At 46.4% G+C, this 23,734-nt stretch overlaps 1 protein-coding gene across 1 annotated transcript; it reads right to left on the bottom strand.

Moving 5' to 3' along the window:
• Positions 1–2,540: 2,540 nt before the first annotated feature.
• COTL1 (coactosin like F-actin binding protein 1) lies at positions 2,541–23,036 on the bottom strand (the record flags this gene model as incomplete). Its single annotated transcript, XM_082005868.1, has 4 exons — positions 2,541–2,651; positions 12,327–12,484; positions 22,572–22,654; positions 22,960–23,036. The coding sequence occupies 4 exons, from the start codon at positions 23,034–23,036 to the stop codon at positions 2,541–2,543; spliced, it is 429 nt and encodes a 142-aa protein (XP_081861994.1).
• Between the last annotated feature and the right edge of the window lie 698 nt (positions 23,037–23,734).

Consider the following 23,734-nt stretch of genomic DNA (forward strand, 5'->3'; position numbering starts at 1 on the left):
GTCATTCCTTCTCTTCTCATTTTTCTCATGTGTATCTAACGTTGCTCATGCAATTGCTGTACTAGTAACTGCGAGCTTGGTGTTCCTGTGGTCCAAACGGGAGCACATGTGCCAGTACACCATAGTGACAATTCAGCAAGGGAATCCGGGGTCTGGTATGTTCTGCAAACTGGACTGCCTAAGGGCGAATGGGATGGTTATCCTGTATGAGTGCTTCGGAGTCCCACTTGAAACCACTGCAGAGGTCAGGAGAAAATCCACGGGAGGGACAAGCCCTGCATCTCCCCTCTCAGCCCATCCAGCTGGCGTTGGTGTCTGCCCTGGGTGCGGGGCACTGAGATGGCCCCAACGGCAGCTGTCAAAGACGGCACAGAACACACACACCTGGAGGAGACAAATATTTAGAAAAGATTTTAAAAGTCCTTAGAAAAATACTCTGTGGGAGGCATATTCTGATTGAGGATAGCAAAGCAACCAAAGAGGCCGGGGTGATGCCTTCACTTCCTCCATCCCTGGAGGAAGTGCTCCGCTTTGTCTTGCTGAGATGCCTTCGAGTGGCCGAGAAAGCTGTTTTGCCTCTGTGCTGAGCTCTTTCTTGAGCAGTGCATCAAACCCCACACCACAGCTGGTGCTGATGAATTTCTTGCGATGCCGCTGCCAGGCTTCAAGACCAGACTGAGACTGTTGTCTCAGTACCCCTAAAGCTGTCAAATACAAGTTTATCGTGCTCACTGAACCGGTAAGGCAAAGCCTCAGAGCATCGCAAGCTCTCTGCAAAGCTCTTTCCCATTAGTTATGCCTGTCCCTACTGTCAGTTCCGTAAAATATAACCATTTCCCTTCTTTCAGGGCAAGTTATAGTAAGTTCAGTCCAGAATCGTAACGCCCCATGTAACCCTGTGCAGGAAGCTGCAAAACTTCACTCTGAAAGTGTTATTCTTGCTCCCAAATCTGTTCCTGACGTCTCTACGTTTATTTTATGTGGGTGTGAAATTCTCTTTGACCTAATTACAGTTCCCACTTGGCATTTTGGTGCTGGAAATTTAGATGTCGAGCTGCTGAACAAAAAGTGTGTCAGGTGTACAGTGGTCACCTCAGCCTCTCAAAGCAGAGACGAGCAGACAAGGGCTGCAGGCACTGAGATCATTTTACATTTACGCTAGTGTTTAATTCTCCTAATAGCCCCAAGATTGCAAGGGCTCAAAGCCTTACACCCAGGATTGAGACCTCCTAAGTATAGGCTTGTTGTTGCAGGGAAGGCAAAAGAACAACAGAGTCACTGAGATCTGTTCTTGAAAAACATTTATTTCTGTAATGGGTTTATAGCGCTGACTCCCAAGCCCCGGTACAACACGGTTTCCCCCTACACATAATTCTGGGGACAATTACCTTTCATGGAAATAAAAAGCCATACAAAGAAGCCCCCCAAACAAACGGTTTGGTACCGAACAAACTGTGCCCAGGTTATCTCTGAGCCTCGGCTGTTGGATGTTTCATCCTGACTGGGACAGAGCTGCTCTGCTCCATCCCTCGGTCACAGCTGCAGGATGGTTTGCTGCCTGAAGGCCCCAAATAACTGAAGATGTTGTGTTTAACTGCAAAAAAATGGGGGACATGGGCAGAGAGGGCTGCTAGGATTCAGCAGTTGCTATTTTTGCAGACATCATTTAAAAAGAAAATCTATGCATTTCAGTTTCACCTCCTGAGCCCCAGCATTAGGAAAGTCAAATACAAACCCAGAGACCAATGTACACAAAAGAGTCAACGAGCGTCCAAACATTTCTAAGCCCCTCACTTTAATGTGTCATGACACCTTCAAAAAAACCCCAAAACCTCCACATTCGGATCATGTTGGATCGTATTTTTAAGAGGGAGGGGTAGAGATGCAGCACATAGCATAGCAACTGTCAAGCAATGTTTAAGGCAAATTTATTCCCATTTATTAAAAGTTGAAGAATTTTTTTGTTTGTCTGCTTTGTGTTTTAAGCTGTTAGATAACATCTCAGCTGGACATTTACGCTTAGACAATTTAATCAAAGATTGAGTGAAGTCAACTCCAGTTGATCCAAGCCTAGAACAGCAAAAAATACTATTCCCAAGAATATCAGTGAGAAAAATTTTTTTAAAAAAATTAATCAATCTTCAGAACTCCCTCAAAACTTTCTCCCCTCAGAGACCAGGTTGAGCCCAACTAAAACAGACAGACATGCATGCATATGAAGAAGGACACAATGGCAAGCCTCTACGAACACAATGCTGAATAGGACCAGAGCAAAGCAAAACCTAAATTCTACAGATGTGAGAACATGGACAGAGTTATGAGTAAAAAAATGGGGGAAAAAAACCCCAGAATCCTGGAGAGGGATGTTTCATGAGATGGAATGGAAAATAAAAAGTCCGCTGTATGCAAAGGAAGGGAGTTCTTAGATGCACACACAGAAAGCTGGGGATTTCAGTTGCCTCATCTCTCAGTTGTGTTAGTTTGTTGTGCCTTTCCCCTCCCTTTGAGATCCAGGTGATGGTGCCAGGAGGTTTGTGTGTTTACTCAGTCTGTGCATCATAATTAGCCCCGCCTGCTTTCTTCAGCTCGTTCTTGATGTAATCCTCATCCAGCTCTTTGTGGTCACTGATCACAAATTCTTTGGCAAAGTTCTGCAAGAGATAAAGAAAAAGCCTGTTAAAAAAGGGGGTACTTGTCCAAGTACCTGAGTAAAGACGCATTATCCACCTTCCATGGCTGTATGAGCTGTATACTCTTATCTGCTGTGGTAGGGATGATAAATAAAAAGTTGTGGATGAGACAGAAGACTAGTGATGGCAAAACCCAAGACGTAACCTGGAGAAATTTTATGCTTCTACTTCTACAGTCACTGGCTGCAAGACCCAAGCCTGCCCTATGCAACAACTCTTCCTAGTGATAAATGCACAGTCTAGGTTAGGTCAAGTTTCCTGAGTAGCATGAAAAGTAAAAAGCTCATAGTTATTGACCTTCTAACTGCCACAGACCCTCAGCATAATCTTTGGCAAGTCACTAATCCTGTCTGTGCCCCGGTCCTTTTTAGGAATGCTTCTCCCAAAACGAGGAGCACAGCACTACGCTACAGAGCACGACACTGCAGTACTGTACTGTACCCTGCCAGCTGACGGGAGGATGCTTCGATTAAAGATGGTACCAGGAGCAAATCAGTCTGCTTCAGTAGATGTACTGACTCCCCTCGACCTTTTAATACGCGTCATGGCCAAAAGAAAGACACTGTACTAGACAGGCTGCTGGTGGTGTTAATAGGCTCCACTATGGTGGTCTAATGATCCAAAGTGACCTTTAAGGACATTCTTTATTAATACACTTGCGTACTGCAGGGCAGCTATCTAGCTGCTTGTGCGACTTCTGGGAGCTGGGCAAGCCCTAGGCAGCATGCTGAGATGCGAGGTTGTGAACAGAGAAAACCTTTCTCAGAACAGGTCGCTGTGAATGGGATCCCACGGTGCCTTCAGGGCACTTCTCACAGTGTCTCAACAGCCAGGGATTTGTTCCCTTGTGAAGGCTGTCCCTCCTGCCGCGTAGCAAGGGTGGCATGTGTGTGTGCACACAGACATTTCGGCAAACATGCACATTTGCTTCTTGCTGTAGCATTTTCTTTCCCTTCCTCACCACAACCGAAAACATTGCCTGTGTCTTCCCCTTCCCCCCAACCCACAGAGATTTTAGACAGCATGAAAAACACAAGCATCCATGGCGCTCTGCAGGGCCAGGGACAAACCGATGACGACAAAAAAAAAAAAAAAAAAAAAGGCATTAAAATCCCAACAGCCCTGCTGCAATGTCTCAGGAAAGCCGCAACGCCTGGCTCCCTGGGCAGCGAGCACCCCGAGAGGTGACGGCGGCTGCCCGGGAGAATGAGGCAATGCTTTGAGAGAGAAGCAGTCGTCTCGTCCAGGTCTCCCCAGCGCTGGAGATGCCCTGGCACAACCGTGGAGGGGGGGTCCTAATTGCTTTCAGACTCCAAGCCATGGGAGAACTCTTTATTTGGCAGCGTCTCAAGGGTCTCAGTTTGGGCTCAGAGTCGGGTAAAGGAGGGGGGTGGAGAAGGATTCAGCTGGAAAGAGCCTCAGCACCTCTTTCATGCGGTGGAAAAAATGGAAGGAAGAGCAAAGCAGCTCCCTCCCCCACGCCAGGCTCCCAGGCTGCCGCTGATCCTGTTTCACACTGTAGGAAATCCTCGCTACGGAAGAGTTGCTTAGGGGGGGGAAAAAAAAGCTTATAGCAGCTATGAGAAGCCTTGTCTGCTCTGCTTTAGTTTATCAGCAGCTAGACAAAGTCTTAAGAAAGAACAACTGCTTCACAGCACCGTTTTGCTCCACGCTTCAATGGCCAGCTTTTCTGGTGAGGACAGACAGACATTGCAAGGACTCAGGCATGTCTTAGCAGAGTTCAGGCAAAAAGGGAAAGAAATTGCGTATTTAGAGAAAAAAAAAGTCTTTTTTTTGAGATGGAAAATGAAGAGGCAAACTGCCCAAAACATCAGATTTAGTCATGCTCACAAGTGTCCTACTTCCAGAACTCCTGTCTGAGATCTTTGCAAAGCTCAGCTCTTGCTAAGAACAAACAAATTTTCAACTATTTGATGCTCACTGAGGTGTGCTCCCCACACGATTTTTGAGCTGAGCCTTTTCAGTTTCTTTTTGACTTGCTAACAGGTTTAACACATTTTCCTCAAGTCAGGAAGCAGCTTATCTAGGACTACCTGACTTCAATGCTAGTCTTTTCCCTGACTTTAGTGAGAACTGAGGCAGGCCCATAAAACCATTGCTGAGAGGGATTCCATGAAAAGTGTGTGTAATTTATAAATGCAGGGAGGGTTTCCTTCAATGCCCAGTCTGCAGAATCCAGCTGATTCTGAATTTAAAACTGCAAGTGCACTCACGCATGAACAGAGGGGAACTAAATTATATGTATCGCAAGGGAAGTATAGTTACTCAAATGTCTTGTCAACTAGACAGTTATCCAGATGATTTCTGGGTGATGATCTGTGGGCACCAGCCACTATTTCATGTCAACGCCACCAAGACATCTTGCAAGGTTTGAAGAATCCCCGCCTAGCAGTTGGCCAGATGGGTTCTGTTCCCAGCCACTCTTAAATATCCTCTTAGCTGACTGGGCCACCTCTTGTGCCAGATTTGTACCTTCGGAGTGCAATCTGGGTCACTGCTATTAATAACTCTTTGCTTTATTCCTTTCTGCTGGCAGGTGCTGTCAGGAGCTTCTTTGGTTCTTCCCACCAGCTCTTACCCACCACGACGTCTCATCAAGCCTGGTCCCAAGGGGAGAAGCTGCTTTGGGTGAGTTTGCAGCCTGGAACTCCCGATTTCAATATCCTGCTTCAGCCATAGTCTCTCTCATCACTCTGAATTCACTGTTTGAGCTCTTCGGGGTTGAGCTTTTGTTCAGGGTGCAAATCATAAGGTGAAGGGAGGCACGTAAGTATCTAGAGACAGTTGAAACTGACTCTTGTGTCACCAGCGCAGGAAGGCAGGAGGGACTCTGGCTCTCAGGTCAGGAGCTTGGGCACTCGTGATCGACAGCAGCACTTTTCAGCCGAGGGCCATCTTATCCAGAGCTCACTCTTTTTCTGTCCCCACTGAAACTGCCAGAATGTAAAACTACTCCCAACTGATTTAATTGGGTCTGATGTTAGCTAGACCGGGCAATGGTCCTTATTCGGCATGACTGTCATCTGCAATTATAAATAACGGATCATAGCAAAGTGGCTCCTGCAAAGCACCAGGAACAGTCCTAGCTTCAAGTGGCTAACAGCAATGCCAACAGGCATTTGACTTCAGTCAGATTTCTGTTCTGCCACCAGATTTTCTTTCTGCCCTTAAGAGCCTGGGGTGGGGAAAGTCCCTGCTTTCTCTTTTCTCACACATACCATTATCTAATGCTTTCCAAGAGCATTGCCGAACAGTTACAGCTGCCTAAGGCACAGAGCGTAACTCTGACGCTTGGGCCCTCGCTTTCCTGACATGCGTCTTCATTTTACGTCCTCCACTTCCTTTTCTCTTCTCCTGCCCCTACCCCCAAGCTTTTTACAACTGCAGCAAGCCCTGTGAGTGAATTCTAGCCTTTGTATTCACCCCAGAGTCACCAGCAGCCTACAGATAACAAAAACAATGACGCCATTTATCTTTATCACTCTCACGACACAACAGTGACCACAGTCTCTTTGCTTTGCCTCTCAAATCATTGGACACTATGTAAAAAGTAAGGTTTACCTGTGGTTCTTCAATATATCTATCTAGCACGTGCTTCACTTTGTGCCTGAGTAGTAGAGGGTCACAATTTTGCAATCCAATCTCCTGTGTCAACCTCCATGCGACACCACAGAGAGAAAGGGCTCCAACCATAGAGGTCAGGTTGCAAAAAGTGAGCTTGCATCTGTCCCTGGGAAGCATGAAATTTGTACAGCAAGCTCAGTCCAGCCTTTCTCTTCCAGACAACTTTATGGGGGGAAAAAAAGGGTGGAGTAGATTTTCTTCCTATTCCAGGCTCTGAATGTTTAGCATATGGGGCCATAAAACTTCCCTAAGCTGGCCAAGGGAAAATCTTGTCTGGTGCAGACACTGTACCAAAAAGGTCTGAAGAGGCCCTTATAACTCCCAGCATGGGTAGGCCTGAAGCCAGCAGGAAAATCCTTGTATCGTCTACAGGCACTTGGGTTCTTAGCAGCTAGGGATGGTGCCAGGTAGTTGAGCAGCTTCCTGATGTTTTTATTTACACTGAGGCTTGCAGCAGCCTCCACTGATGTTCAAAATCCTCAGTTCCACTTTGCTTAACGTCACCGCTCCCATCCACTGGTTATCTTATTTTCAGTGCAGATGCAATACACAGGAGATGACACCTCCCATGTTTCTTTCCCAGCATGGTATGAGTACTAGACCTGGGATCATGGGGAAGAAAGGACATGTTCTGTGGCTGCCGCGGAGGTATGTTCTAGCAGGGCTTCTCTGAATACAAGGAGAGCTATAAAGTGACAAGCCCCTATAGCAATACAGTACCACTGCCCTCTGCTCTGCTCTGGCTACACCAAACCTGGTCCTGTGATCAGCTGTCAGAGTCCAAGCTATCAGCAAAAACCCTCTCTTCAAATTTAATCCTTGCCAATTTTTACATGGACCAGTTCCAGTCACTGGGAGAAGCCAGCCCAAACTTCTGGCAAACACATCTCTCAGCAATGGGAACTACATTTCAGCTGATCTGCAAATTCTTCCTATCTGCGCTGCATCCCACTGGAAAAGTCACAGGACTGTGTGTCAGATGTGGGGTGATGAGAAGTTGCTTATTCTGGCCTGAAGAAGTTACTTACATAGTTACCAGCTTCTCTAGATTAGGACTAGGTGTTCTTGTAAATCCATATCCATTTGGTATGGTCATTACAGTAAACCAGAATAGGAAAAACAGTCAAAAAGAACAATTCTGTTTGCCTTGCCGGCAGGATCTCACTCACCCTCCTGAGAAAGACTGTCTCAAAGCCACTGTGACATAGCCATTACCCTATGAGTTTGATTTTCAGACTGCCTCTAACAAAGCTATTAAACCGTCTTCTGGTTAGACCAGTGTCCAAACGTGAGAAACCTAATGCACATACGTGGAGTTACATGTGTTGTATCTGTCCCGAGACTAGGAACAGTAACGCCGTAAGTGGGTCCTCCCTCATGAGGCACCAGTATCAGTGCAGTGAGGAATCCTGAAGAAAAGAGAAAGGTGAACAAAAAAAGATCTGGCAATGAGCTTCAAAGCAGGAACTCAGTAAACTTGGTGACAGCACTAAAGCCAGGCAAATTCCTCACCAAAAATAATAATGAATAAAATGCCACAAATACTTGTTCACAGAAACAGAGCTGTTTTACCCTGAATATGATTTAGGCAAATAATAGAGCACATGACTTTGTGGGGGCAGGAGTGCTGAAGAAAACAGAGAAGAGTCAAATTCATGGAAAATAAGACAAACTGGCAAAGGTTGGGCAGTCCCTTTGCTGAGACAGCCCTGCAGGGCCCTGAGTTCAGTCCCATCAGGAAAAAGACCTCCACGCCGCCTAATGAAGGGTTAAAATCTCCTGGTAGGAAATGCAGTCATGAAGGGCAACAAGTTCACAGGGAGGAAGCAACACTCAGAAGGAAACCAAGTCCTGTTTTCGGTTCTTCAGCACTGACATGAAAACCAGACCACTTTAGCACCGGTTGCCACTCCCAGCCCCACAACCGTTGTGCCTGGGCTTGTCCTTACTCGAAGAAAAGCACCATAACGTCATCCCTTTCTCTCCTCAAAGTGAACAGGGCCGATCACTGAAAGGTCTGATGCTCCTGTACTTACAACCCACAGCAGCCAAGTTTCATCTTGCAGGAATTTTTATGGCTGAACTGAACCTCATGCTGGCAACTGTTTCTAGCCATAACAAACAGCTTACAATAGCCATGATTTCTGGGTTTAAGATGACCAACCTGCTTCTCCTGGGCCTCTGGAATAAAAGAGGTGAAAACAACAGCCCCCAGAGCACAGAGAGACTCCTGGATGGATTTGTGCTAAGGTTGAATGAGCCACAGCTTGTGCGTATAAAGGAGGTAAAAGGCAGAACCATCCTTACTGCCAGGGACATAAAACATGAGTTTAAGACCAGCTTTGGATGATCTCCTTTTTAGCCAAGTAGAAAATATGCCCAAAGCCTTCCCGTTCAGCTGGTATCTTACTGGCAGCTGGGTACAACCTTGGCACGACAACTAGTTGCGCACAGTGATCGCACTGCAGCTGTGCAGAGGACACAAATGCGTGGGGGTCTGCTGCATGTGTGGCTCGCTGTAAGCATCTGCCGGTTCACCCACGAGCACCAGGTAGGACATGCTACTGCTGATGACAACACGGATGCAGGCTTGTAGTTTAAGTCATCCCAGCTTACTGTTTGATAAAGTTCCCCAGCTGTTGCCGTTAGACCATTCTAGATCTAGGTTTGGACTGTACTCCAGAAATGAACTCCCAAACTTCTTAAGCAATAGTCTGCAAAGCACGGGATGTCGTGTGCCGCTACGCCCCACCCCTAGGTCTGTCCTTGGCCTAGACAGAAGCTCGGCGGAGAACAGATGGGATACTGCATCACCTTACTCCATGTCTCCATTTACACCGGGAGGGTCCACACACTAGTACTTAGCTACACCCTTAAGATGATGCATATAGATACTCATTCCCCATCCTGGCCTTCTAACCTGCTCTCAGCTGAACTACTTGGACCAGGTCACGGGCTTATCCAAGATTTCCAGCTGAGGTAAAGAGGAAAGATGGAAAATAAAGGGCTGTGAAAAAAAGCTACTGAATGTTCCTTAAATGCAAAATGCTTTTTTCTACAATCCAAAATAAATACAATAAATGCAAAACCCATTTTCCAACAACGTTAAAGAGGTAATAAGGATAGTCCAAAATAAGCAAGAAGACCTGATTCTCAGCTAGTACAGATCAGGAGAACTATGGCTGTTTGCACCAGATGAGATCTATCCCTGTAATTTTACAGTTAATACAACTAAAAATCAATTGTCCTTTCTTCCTGAAAGATTTTCTGGCAACCTCCTGCACTGACTATCAGCATTGCTTCCCAAGCCACCTCCCTATAGATTTCACAGCACCTGCTCCCCCTTCTAAGGGAGGAATACAAAAGCGAGGGCAACCCAGTTCCTCTCCTTGCTTTCTAATATCTCATCCTTTTGTTCATAAACCCATAATCTGCTCTTCAACAGTTAATTTCCCTTATGTTTTCCTTATGGTAGGTGCTTTTAGGAGACCGTTAATAATCACCATGTGTGAACGCTCTTTATTCTACAGCTGCAACATGGTGGGTTTTGCTTGCTAGGCAGTATTCAAGCTGACTGTCTTTCACTTTGAGTGTCTCAGCAGAAGAACAACGTTTATTGGCGTTTGTTCAGCTTTGAGCAGAGCTGAACCGTAGCTCATCAACGCATCTCCAACATAGCAGAGAATATAAAGCAAGCCTCCTCTCACACTGGAGCTTTGGTCTTAAATAAAGAGCCACAGTTAGCTGTTGCAAATATTACAAGAAAGCAAGCGCCCTTCACGTTTTACTGTGGGCTTCTTGGACTGAAGAGCTGTTGTTCTGGAAGCCCAACCAATCACTTCTATAGATCACAAAATCAGAGCTATTATCTGCTGCACAAAAAGCCTCCTTGTGCCGTGCTTCTTGGAAGGAGAGCCACGTCACACAAGGTAAAGTGCACCTATGGGCCATGCATGCAACTAAAACTGCTGAGAGCCAAACTGCATCAATAGCCTAGACTCTCTTCAGGGTTTGTAAAGAAAAAATTTCCCACTTTAGGGTACTATTTATTCCAAATGATGAACCAGCATTGAGTCAGATTTGTAGTTTATCATTCCAGCAAAACTCCAACTGTATTCTTCCACGTATAACTCACATCTCAAATAATCTCTGTAAAAATCAGAAGCAGTGGGGTTACTGGGAATGTACTTGAAGGTCAAGAGAACTAGTAGGAGTGAAATACCTCTGGGATAAATTCCCCCCCACTAAATTTCAGTTGGACTTTCTTGTCCTCCTTTGTTTTGACAGATTACCTGCAACGTTACCTGCATAAAAAGAAAATAGTTCTGCTTTTATCCCACTCCACTCAGAGGGATTCAGTTGCACATGTAGAACTATGCAGAATAGTTGTCAAGATAATTTCTTATGGAAAGGAGGCCACCATTAACATTACATTCAAAAATGTTTTGGAGTGTCTTATAGACATGGTTGCTCAATAAAAATGTATGAAGCACAAGTTGTATTGCTTTCATATTTTAGTACAGATTAATTGGAATATGAAAGCTTTTAAGTAACAGCCAAGAATGGTTAATGTTCCACCAGATTATTAACTCATACAGACTACTAATCAAAGATGAAACAAGTAAAATTGCAAATTATATGTAACAGACCTGAGGGACAGATCTTAGAACAGCAGTCAGAAAAGCTATTCAAGTCAACAGGAATAAATTGTCTAAACTTTTTTTTATACTTTTTTTTTTCAATCTTCAGCTTAGTGGCTCTTATATGAGTCATTCATTAGTACTCTATAATTTAATCTTCAGATACAATTACACAGTTTCAGCTGCTTCACATGAACAGAGGTTTGCTTTCCTATCTCTCAGGTGTCATTATTGAATTTTCTTTTCAGTATGGACCCCTCTGTGTAGTTGTCATTTTGAAACATTTAGCACCAGCGCTTATCTTCTGGAAGGATATGAATTTATTATATTTGCAATGCTTCTTATCTAAATATAATCTTCTGTATCATACAAACTACCAATGAACTGAGAGGCACTTCATTCTCATCCTTCATATTGTCCTCCTGGGAGATTTCTTTACATAGGCAAGAACACAGTTATTGAGGGAGATTATTTCAATGGTCCGTCTGTTCTCCGAGTACATAAGAAACACCATTTCTCAGGCGTTGAAAGAGCTAATCTGCTTTCAATACTTCTTCAGAGGAAACATACTAAACATTAGCATCTTCCCCGTTAAAGTCAGCTTTTCAGCAGCAGCTCTTTGGAGCCTTCCACAATCCACTCGTCTTGCGGCTGTTGCTTGTCTTCACAAGCCTGGACTGAGCTTGGAGCCCGACAGAGCGAGCCCGGCTCAGAGCGCCCTGCGAAGCCTTGACAGAGTTAAATTGTAAGCTCAGTTGGGACAGACAAATTCAAGCGAAGCCCTTCCAAGGTGTGTACTAAGCACATTTCTCTTTGTCCCTGATACACCCAAGGCCAAACAGAAGACTATTCAAATCCAGTTAGCTATTAAGACCTGTTAGTTAATTGGTACTGATAGGGACTTCAGACTTTAGTTGATTAGGTCCACGAATTCATTGTTAAGAGACAAAAGGCCTCAGAGAAATGTAAACAAGGGCGTGTTTTTTTCTGTTTAATTTTACCTGCTTAACTTAATACTGCCTTGTTCTCTACCATTCAATATTATGTTATTTCCATATCAAGGGAGGAGATGGGAAACATCTTAATGGTGACAAGGAGGCAAGTGCATATACTCCCTCCTCATGAAAGAGACAGCCTTAAGCTCAAAGGTGCTTCTTTATGCCTGAGTGCTCAAAGGGCAGATGTTAAATGTCTTCCTAGTAGGAAGGCAGGCAATTGGAAACAGTATTCTTTTCAAAGGATTGACTACTAAGTTGAAAGATGATCCAATCCTTCCCTCTCCCCTCCTGCTGGTGATTGTAGAGCTAAAAGCGATGAGAACAGGCGGTTAGAAGCAGAAGGAAGAGGTTACCTGTACTACTTCTTTGACCAGAGTCTTGTCGGTCCCAGTTTTGGCTCTCTGCAGGCCACTGACATCCTCTCCAATCCAAGTGATGAGGGCAAACTTGACTCGCTTGCTCATGGCATCGCCGGTGGTGAATCGGACAAAGCCAAACAATCGAACATCATCTGGAGAGACAAAGCAAAAAGGATGAAATCATTAAAAACCAAAACATCCCTGCCTTGCCATTTTCCAGGGTGAGACTATTGCTCTCAACTTAAAGACCAAGCCAAGACACTGATCCTGTGTTACGATACCATCGTTCAGGATTAGCAGGGCAATCCAGGGGCTCTGCTTATATGCCCTTTGCTTGCAAGGTGCGCTTCACCAGTGTTAGGTCTCCCTCTTCCTGGGGTGCAGCCACCCACAGCACATTAGTGTGCTGCTGGTGAGTTTGGAAATTGCTAAAATACAGTGAACAGGCAATTCAAGAGCACAGAGCTAACCTCAGTTACACATTCAGCCAGATCATTCATCTGAAGGTCACTGGTCAAAAAGGGAAGAAAGTGATTTCCCAGTGTCTCTTTCTTACAAGATAGCAGGATTAGGGTCCCATTTTATAACATACACCCAGAAACTGGCCATTGTGCAAATCTGATCCTTTCCCCTCCTTCCCTTCAGCAACATTTCTGGCTCACTTGAAGTATGAGTTTACAAGAAGGAGAGGAGAAGAAAGAGCAAAAGAGAAATCTGCAATTACTTCCCCAGATGTGTTTTTCGACTCCTTCCGAAGCCCTGTAGAGAAAGGCCTTGCATTTTAGGACTGTTCTGATCTTTGTCTCACAGCTAGTTTCTGCTATATCATGCCAGACTACAGTTATTTAGTCTGGCCATATGTGTAAAAACCTTGTAAACTTCTTGTCTCGAAGAGTTCGTTCCTTCATTGCAGAGTGACTCATCAACTGAGGCAGCTGGACGCCTTCATGATCACAGGCACTTAGAAAGTGTGTGATACCAGCCACTCGTATCCCCAGCCTCGGTGGCATGCACGATGCTGGAGCCTTCAACCAGGATTGTGCAGAAAAGCAGAGCAGATGGACAGTTGTGCAATCGTGGAATATACCTAATCATAGCTACTTCATCTGTTACAGGTCACGCAAGACCTTGTAAATGAAATGAGATGACTCAGAAGAACAAACTTGCTGTTTGAAAAGAATCATGTTAATCCTGGTTATACTTGTTGTGACCAGTTCAACATGCTTTACAGTTATTTGCTGTCTTGACTACTGCCAGGTGAAAATGCAGGCTCCAGGTGTAGTAAAGTTTGCCAACACCCCAACTCTTTGGATCCATTACAGCATGCTCCATGAACGGTCAGGACAGCCCCAGGACCTTCAGGGACAGGGGAGAAGCAGCTCTAAATTGCTCATTCCCAGAAAATAAGCTGCTAGAAATCAATGCAAAAAAAGTGGGATGTTCTGTGAAAGCTGACAGATCTCAGAGCTTCTTTAACACTTTGTTTTGCTGAAGCGTGAGTAATGACAACTTCCCCTTGATAACATATAAGAATCTGAAGTCTGAAAAAAATCCACTTACGCTCTCCCTATTTTGTTCTCTATGTACTTTTTTGCCACTGACAGACGACTACTGGGGAAAACTGGAAAATGTATGCAGGGGTGTGTGTGAGACAGTCCAGTGTTTAAAACAAACTCCTCTGAAGATTTCAAAATTGAAACAAAGAGAAAGAGAGATCTTATTCAAAGGAAAAATCCAGATGGATCTTTGGAAGGAGAGTAAGAGTCATGTGTATCGACAGTGCAGGCAACCAAAACCTCTCTCAGATACCCTGTTACTGGCAAGTACGAGAAACACATGGAGAGACTCCTGTTTCTGACGGTAAATCCTCTTCCCAAGATTGATTAGAACCATAAATGAACCGACAGCAAGGAAATACCCAAGGTGAAGAGAGACAGTAAATCCCCTAACGTTACTATTAACAGTTCTATGAAAAAACCTTGCTTTCCCAGATCTGACAGTAAAGGAGGCCACGCTCTGCTAAGAATTGTACTGAGGTTCCTATGGGAACACAGTGCTGGAAGGCACTTTAATGTCATCAAGTCCTGGCCACTACTATACTGTAACCGTGTCACAGCCCTTCCCATGGACCCATCACTTTCCACCTTGAGTAGGTAGGTTTTCCATCCATGCCCCTTCTATTAAAGGCTGTTACAGATCCTGAAAACTGCTTTGGAATATGCCCCTTTATAATAAAGATAATGTAAAAACATAATGAATGTGAAAAAGCAGTGCTTTTTCATAGCACTAGCATTTTCCATAGAAAGGAAGTTGAAGGAATTTATCTGTCAGCATGAACTTTAATTTGACATGAACCCACAGATCACTGGCAGCAGCAGGATTTGCTTCTCAGCAGAGTCTGAGTGCTTTCCTGTCCTGTCTAAAAGCAGCTTGATCAGTGGCACCGATGAGAGCCAAACCCAGCGAGTCCATGTGGGCTTTTGCCTCTTAGATCACCTACTACTCAGTGACTATGAGCAACTCTTACTTCATCCTGTGAAGTCCCAATAATTTTAATGAGCAACTGAGGTTAGATGTGGGGCTCTGAGTCACCATCTTGGGCAGAATTTACCTGGGGCTGATTTACTTGTGAGGGCTTGAAAGCTTGCACCCGAGCTGCGTGCCTTCTCCTGTCTCCCCGTGGAGGTTGTACCCCCACAGTAGGCAGAACAAGCTCTTCAGCTGCCACAATTTTCAGTCCAGTGTATTTAATATAAACTACCAGTATGTGATGCTTTAACTTGACGTGCCAGTCTGTGAATTGCAGCAGCAGAGCAGCGTTTCAGCAGCTGCAGATGAAGCCAAGACAGAATGTGAATTGGAGTCCTTAGCAATTAACATGTCTCTTCCTAAAAGGGCAACAGGGACAGATGTGGAGGCTTTTAGCACTAGTTCAGCCTGGGTATGAGCCCCTCCAACTGCAAGTCAAAATCCCCGAGCAGAAGTGGTTGAGTTTCACAATTAGTCTGAAGTATGTCCAGAGTGCTAACGGGATCAAAACGCAAGTTCTTTCATACTCCCAGATTTCCTCTTTCACAGTTATTCAGTTCTACCTTGCCACATCACCTCGCTGGAAGGCATCAGTGCCAACTCCCCTAGAAATCTCAAGGCGGTAATAGCCACTATCCACGCCCCCACTCCCCCACTTTTCACTTATAGTGGTTTTAGGAATTTGCTGGGAGTGTGGGGGAGTCTAACAAAGCATAGAGAGACAGTAGATTTCCTCTGAAAGAGGAAATCCTGCCTAGCTCTACGCAACCATCTTCCTAGTCACTAAGCCAGGAATTTCAGGGCAGAGAGAAGCAAATAATAGCTCTGGGTAGAACAGAAATAGCAGCTTTATTTGAGAAGGTCTCACAAGTTACAAACAGCAGAAATCAACAACATTAATTCCTACTAATATCACTACTTCTTGAACTACGGCTGTACCGTGTGACAACAGGGCTATACACACAATGAAAAGTACAATGAATGCCTTAATGAGCATCACTCAGTATTTTTCTCCAAACCCCTTACTTATCAGTAGGCAGGATTTTCCAAATATACTAATTAAGCTGCCCTTGGCTGTCAAGAAAGCTCGATGCCAAGCTGCAGAGATTTCCTTGATGGTATTCTCCTCTTTTTCATCCGCTCAAACCCTTTGGTTCAGCTGTACTAAAAAATTCCCCATTAGATTAAAACGCACTGACTCATCAGTAAAAGATAATAGCTGCAGGAAAGAAATACTGTCACAAGCTTCACGGTTCTTAGCCTTAGGGCTCTGAATGGCCAGCCCAGAGACATGCCGAGATAAGGCCACCGCTCCGAGCTTCACCTGCTTGCTAAATCAAGGTCACATACACCAAGGCAGCTGATGGAATGATCTGCTTTTGTGTTCTGTTCAACAATGAACTACTGATAATGCACGACAGGTTTCATAAGGATTTATTTTGTTTGTTTCAGTTGGATTCATTTTAGATTGATTTGTCATTTTTCTACCTCTTCAGTCACCCCTGTAGCTAGAAGTTCAGACAGAAAACCTTCTCTACCTCTTACTACACTGTTTTTTCCTTCTTTATCCCCATATTGAAGCCCGTATATCTCCGATGCAATGCTGCCTTGCACCATGCAGACGTGTTCATGGAGTCATCTAAGAAATACAAGATGCTTGACCTCTGGGCCATAACCACAGGGCATGCTGTAGCTGGGGCTCCAAACCTTTTCCATGTAACCCAGGGTGGCTGGCATGAGTACAGGGTCCTTGGGACACAAGGGCATGGGGAGGATGACCCCACGCTGACTTCTCCGGCTTTCTCTGGTGCAGTGAAGCCACCAGCAGCGTTTCATCAGAATGAGTTGCTGCTACCCCAGTGGCGGTGGTCCTGTAGTGGTCTCTCGCCTGACCTGGGGATATACTGGAGGGCAGAGTGGGAGGAAACAGGGGATCCAGCTAATCTTTGTTCCCCTTCCCTGAAGGAAGGCACGGTTGCATTAGTCCACCAGAATTAAGGGCCAAAACAAAGGGCACGCAAAAGATGCAACGCTCTCCTTTACCTGCTCTTATGCCTAGCACTGGATGGTAAAATGCAGACCCACAGCCATGCTATTTCAATTAAGCATCACAAAGCTAAACTGAACGCAACTATTTCAGTGCAGAACTCGACCCGATGAGTTACTCCCACAAAAATGAATGAGAATATTCCCTAAAACAACCTCCTGTTGATTGTAAGGGACAGTCTAAGCCACAGCTCCAGCTGGCAGCCAGGAGATCACTGTCAAACTCACGCCACTTCAGCCGACCCTCCCAAGAGCACGACTTCCACAGCGAGCGGGGAGGGCACAGGGGCAGGGAAACACTGCGAGGACAGGGTGAAATTCCCACAAGCCACCCATGGCCCCAGGTCTTCCTTTAAACAGGTATTAAGGGAAAGCAGGCAAGACGAATATTAAAGAGGAAAAACAAAAGCAGTAGGAGACTGATTTACAAAGCCCATTTTAGCAAGTTAAGATGTAGCCAAATACAGATAAGCACCTATCTCATTATATGTCCTCGTGCATTTTTACAAATCTTTCCTACTACCTAAGGTGCCAATGTAACCTTGGTGATGTCTCAACTCTTAGCTCCTAAATTTTGTATGCAGGCCAGGCTTTATAGAACAATTGTCCTAAGCCCAAAAGAGCTGGCATTTGTCTTAGGAGCCAATTCTATTTCTATTTTCTTCCTAATATTTTATGTTAGCCAGAAATGATTTTATAGGGTATTTATTTCAGACGAAAAATTTTCAGTTCTTCCTTGTGCTGAATGCACAGCGTGGTTTTGGTTTGATCTTTTCAGACACATGAATAACTATGCCATTTCATGCTGTCACTGCAATTATTTATCTGGACTGGGGCTTTCCAAATAAAAGGCTCATTATTTCTTTTGTCAGAGATGCATTGAAAAAGAACTGTTCACATGTGGCATGGGGGGGAAACACAGTCTTCCGACCTCTCCATTACTTAACGGCAGAATACACACTTTAAAAAAAATAAAGTAAACCACAGACAGAGACAATGCAATGCTCCGCTGCTTCCTAATACAGAAACTGAGGCAAGCTGCCTGGTGCACTCAGGTATTACTGACACACACAGAAGTTTACGCGGATGCTTTTGACCAGACTTTTAGTTCAGTATCTCAGTTGATGTCCTTTTACTCTTCTCAGCAACAGCATCATCAGCCCAGTTACGAGACTTTGAAATGAAAAACAACAACAAAGAAACCCAAGAGCCTTCACAACCTTCCGTACAATAACCTTCAACTCTTATCTGTGTTTCTGGCTGCAAATCCACCAGCTCAGCTGTTTTTTTTTAAAAGTGTACTGACAGCACGTACTACTAAACACCAAATTAATGCTACGTCTGGATCCATGCCATCTGCAGAGGCAAGAGCTGTTAACTGTGAAGTAAAATGGATCAAAAGCCTTGAATTAAGTCCTTGTTTAATGCAGAGGTAATCTGTGCCGTTAAGCCCAACCAAAACAGTCCTTAGCCAGAAGACACAGGGGGTGTCTACACTGTGTGTTTAATGACCCTGACACAATTAATGTCCTCAACTTTGGTCTCCAGACTCTCTGGGTCAGACAAAGGCCAATACGGTCTTGGTCATTATGCAGGACTGTAAAAGGAAGTGCCACCAGCGGCCACCTCCTAATCATTTAAGGCCTTATTGTGTCAGTGGCCTAAACCAACCTCCTTGACTTTACCTTGGGATAGAATGGAGGAGAGGTGTTCACACATCTGCGGCTGGTCTTTGGAGGACAGAGAAGGCTACTGCCTGAGACTCAAGCAGTGCCTACTACCCCCCAGCCACAGTGTACGAGCTGTCTCGTGGCCTGACACAGACCTTGACAGCAACAGCATGATGGCGACTGATACGCAAAAGGCCAGGGTTCAGGCTGTTTGCAGCATAATCCTGGGACCCTGAACAAAAGGAGCTTTTCTTACCGTGTTTTCTTCATTTAAGAGTGGCAGGTGCTGTCCCCAAACAGTGGGATGGAAAAAGGATGATCATTTGATTATGCAGTTCCTGAAGCTTTTCTGCTAGTACACATAGCTTAGGAAAGAGCTTTAGGAAGAAAAAGCCTCCACCCCAGGATATGTGACCTAGGTGGGTCTGGACCTAGGTCACCTGCCTAGGTGACCTAGACGTAGGTGGGATGTGCAGTGCGTATCTGAGAGTAGAGCAGTGAGAGCACAAGGCAGACCGGCTGCAGCAGCAGTTCCTGGCTCAGGGCATGGGCCTCGCTGCCCCGGGGCTCAGCATCGCGGTCTGCCCTGCGTTCCTTCAGCGGCAGCCCGCAGAGCCCTGCTGGAGGTTTGCAGAGAGCTGGTTTCTAACATGGTCTTTTTGAACTGCTACTTCCATTAAAAGAAGCAATTTTAGTTTCTTGCTTTTCCCTTTGTCCTCAATCACTCTCACTCCTCGAGGAGGTTTGCAGGATCAGTAATGGGTTGGGCCATGGTCTGCATGAAAAGGGTTATGTATGGGGGGAAGAAACAGCAAAAATACAAGCCTGCTACCAACAACCCCCTCCAGCCCTTCCTAACCTCTGTCGTTGCACAAGGCAGGATATGCACAACAGGCAAATGTCTTCCACGCCGGTACAAAAGACCTCCTTGGTCTCAGAGCCACATGAATTAGCACATGCTGACACTGCCTACTCTGTAATTTAATGCCCTGGAGCGAAGCAATATGTACCGCATGCCGAAGGGGCTTTTCATTAAGAATGGTTATTAAAGAAAGCGGGGGACACAGACATTTGTCACTCAGAACAGCAATGAAATAGATGGTGGAGAAAAGAGAACAGAGCAAGCTCTGACGGAGCGGCATGGTGACACTTTGCACGCTGACGTTTTCAATTCCAGCTCCCGCTCTCACCTTCAACCACCAAATTATGCTCAGCTTCTACCAGAGGCAGCTGCAGTACTTTTTGGCTCTCAGGGCAGTGTTTTTCACAAAACAGGAATTCGAAACAAGGAAGGAAGTTTATTCTGATGCCAGTTTTTTTAATCTTTTAATCACATTTTCTGAGGCTGTTCGCATTGACAATAGCTCTCCCCCCCTCCAGCAAAATGTAGAAGGAGATGGGGTGTGAACCAGGAGCAAAGACACATAGCGATAGGAAGGAATAATACTTAGCAGCTCTTCCCATCCCTTCCTACTCTTTTTTTGCTGACTCGGTTTCAGTAGAAATATTCCAACCAGCTCTGCTTCATAGTAACATTTGGCACCCTTCCTCCAGATGGGAAGGAAAGCTCTAACTTCACTGCTGGCACGAGCCTTGTTTTCTGACTACGTCTAGTGGTCCAGGCGAAGGGTTGCTGCACAGATGGAGGCACCGAAACTTGCATCTCGTGTTTCCCCAACTGCCGCACCGTAATTCGTGGGTGGAGGAAGATCCTTTCCAGCACTTAGACAAGCACCCGGTACCTGAATTTGCCTAGTTCTTTAAGACTCCAACAACTGTGTTCCAGAGGTGGGGTTGAGGACAACCTCTTGCCTCTGGCCTGCCAAGGAGCAGCCCTTACCAGGTGCATGCAGAGGAAGAGGGAGAGAAGGAAGAGGGAAAGGGAGCAACTGAGTAGCTATAAGGGATTCAGCTCCACACCAAAGGCTAACAATAGGCCACAGTCTACCCCACAGATGCCCTTTATTGAACTCTTCCCTTACTGTGCTTATGCCTAAAATATGCAAAATTTCCTTTTTGCCATAAAAATGCTTCAGTATTGGGGCCAGCCTGGCAATTTGCTGGTATAAAACAAGGTTTCCTTAAACTCTGTTTTAATACCCTGTTTATAAATAAGGGCTTGGCACATGCAAACGATGGCAAGAAAACAAAACTGGCCATATTCCAAAGTGCAGTATGTGCCTCCATTAGTTGTTATATGCATCCTACCCTGCCCAACCAGTGACTGCTCTCTGCCAAGGCCCCTCTGCCTGCTTAGCTACTCGATAAAGGTTTCTAACCTTTTGCTACAGAAGGTAAGATAGGAACTGTTCTTGAGAGGGTGCCACTCCAGAAAAAACATTAAAAATCAGTTCAGACAAAATAAGAGATGGTCTCCTTAAAAAAAAGGAGAGAAAATAAATGGGAAAGGTTCCTCTGCAAGCCTCAGATGCCTTGGAGATGCTCAGTCATCTTGGCCACAAGAGGAGACAGAGAACATGGCACTCAGATACTGAAGCTGTTGACCTCCCAAGAAAACTACTAACCCTTTAAATAACATTGGCATGACGTTTGGAAGTGCTGAGGCCTGAGTTTCCCCATATGGCAGGGGATGACTTTTTTTCCTTATGTTGCCCATCAAGCAGAGTTGGGTGGGAAAGGAGTTCTTGTGGTACAGGCTATCAGCTCTTCCAATACCAACTACAAGAAGATCCTTTTCGGTTTTTAGTATTTTCCCTGCAAAGGTCTCAAGAACAGCTAGAAACGAGTTGCTGTGTTAATCCTAGCAAGACCTCACTGCAAATGTCGTAGCAGAGCAGTCTAAACCGTCTTGATTTAGTGGCTACCTTCCAAGGGCTAAAATGTGTTCTTCTCCCATGATATTTATTGACTGATAAGTACCAGTCCTACCCTCATGTAAGTTACTGGAAGTCCTCCCCTCCAACTCAATAAAATACAGCCAAGCCCTGGCACTTGACAGACCAATGTGGAGAGGCACTGGCGTTTCAGTAGCTGGGGGGCTCTGACTACAGTGCCCCCGGGGCTCGCCCCACCTTGAGAAGGGAGAGGCTGCTCCATGCACAATTCCTTCGCAATACAGATACATAGTTCTAAAAATACAGGTTAATCATAATACCTGATTGTAGTGTAACTAGATGAGTGGAAGACTTTGTTACAGTCCAGTATTAGTTAAAAATGCTTCGTATGTCCTGTCACTTGATGATATTGTTAAATAGCAGCCAAGATAGGAGGAAAAGCTACACAATTCCCCCCTAGAAGTTATTTCAGGAAAAATCAAAGCCCGCTTTTGTAAAACATGTCAAAAGTTACAATCAGATGAAGCTAAGTGTTCCTCAATTTATTTTTATTTTTCCCCAGGCTTTGTTTCTCCAGTTCATGTTCTACAACTGCCAGTTAAACAATCAACTGCCACGTCTAAACCTAGAGAGCCGCAACTGTTGCGGTTGTGCAACGCCACATATACGATTGTTTTCAGTGCTGTATTGTTCGAGCCAATCTTGGGCATAACCACTGTCTCCTCGGGTTTCACATTCTTAAAAAATCTGAGCAACCCTTCTAACTGCAGTTACTTTAGCACTATGAATACAATTTATGGAAGAATTTTACTGCAAAATGATCTGTATGACTGCATCTTTTTAGACAGAAAAATTGAGTCCTTTTTGCTCTGAAAGTGCGGTGCTAAACAAGGAGACGGTTGCTAATCAAGGGTTTTATCTTGTTCATAATGGAAAAGCAATGAAAAATTGTGCAAACGGGGGGAGAAAGCCCAAAGGACCTTAAGTCTAAGGGTGAGACAAAGGAGCGGCTGGACTATGGACTCTAGCGAACCGCACTCCGTGGCAGCTGGAAACCCCGTCGTGCAGGACAGGGCAGACATGGGGAAGCAGCAGCACTAATTCCAGTTTTACCCGAGTTTTCTCCCATCCTTGTCCCCCCCTTGCCCCGGGCAGCAAGAAGCACGGTAAGGTGCCAGAGCGATCAGGAGGGAGCTTACCTGTGCACTTCCTTTTAAAGGCTTCATAGTCTACCCCTTGGTCTCCAGGGACGATTGTAGAGCCGTTGTATTTAAAAGTCACCCTTGGGGAAGGGGAAAAGAGACGGGGAATAATAATACATTTAACAGTCAGCCTTTGGGAAGGGGAAAAGGGGAAAAATAATACATTTAACGGTCCCCCTTTGGGATGGAGGAAAGGGAAGGGGAATAATAGACTGAACAGTCGGCCTTTGGGAAGGGAAGCGAGAGGCCGGGGAAGAGTACACTGAAAAACCCATCCTTTGGGGAGGGGGGGCGGAGAAGGGTTTAAGCTCTCTGAAAGGCACTCGCTGGGGAGGGGGAGTCACAGCGCACCGCTGCCCGTGCGGGGACGCCGGCCGCCACCTACCAGTTCACCTCGGTGGCATCGTCCCTGACGAGGTTGTACGCCTCCCTGCACGCCTCCTTGTCGATTTTGGTGGCCATGGGGGCGGCCGCGCCGGGAGGGAGGGAGGAAAGGAGGAAAGGAGGGAGGGAGGGAGCGGGGGGGGCCGGGGCCGGGGCCGCCGCCGCTGCTGCCGCACCGCACCGCACCGCGCAGCGCCGCGCAGTGCCGAGCCCGCCGCCGCCGCGCGCGCGGCCCGCCGCCCGCCTCCGCCCCGCCGCCAATGGCTCGGCGGCCTGCGCGCGGCCGGCCCCGCCCCGCCCGGCGCGGGTGACGCAACTGCCCGGGGCGGGGGGGGCACCTGTCCTGAGGCGGCCGGGCCGGGGCGCTGCCCGGGCGGGGGTCGGGGCGCGGCCCGCCGCAGCCGTACCTTGTGCGGCCGCTGCTGATCCACCCCCCGCGATGTTCCGCCGGCCCCGGACGGGCGGGAGGAGGGAGGAGGGAGAAGCGACGCGCAAGATGGAGCAGCCGCTGCCTGCGCGGCGAGGCCGGCAGCCGGGCCGGGCGCACGGGAGGTAGCCGAGCCGGAGAGCAGGTAGGCGCGGGGCCGGGATGCGGGGCTGTGCCAGCCGCCCCGGCCGGGCAGCGCTGCCGGGGCAGGGGCGGGGTAAAAGCCTCCCCGCTGCTGGCGAGACCGCCGGCGGGGAGCATCGCCCCGGTGGGAGGCGGGGGCCGTGCCCGGCTCCGTCCGTGCGAGCCGGCCCGGACCTGTAACGGGGTCTGCCAGGGTGACGCGGGG

Source organism: Phaethon aethereus (assembly GCF_964289735.1).
Source record: "Phaethon aethereus genome assembly, chromosome: 13".
Taxonomy (NCBI): Eukaryota; Metazoa; Chordata; class Aves; order Phaethontiformes; family Phaethontidae; genus Phaethon; species Phaethon aethereus.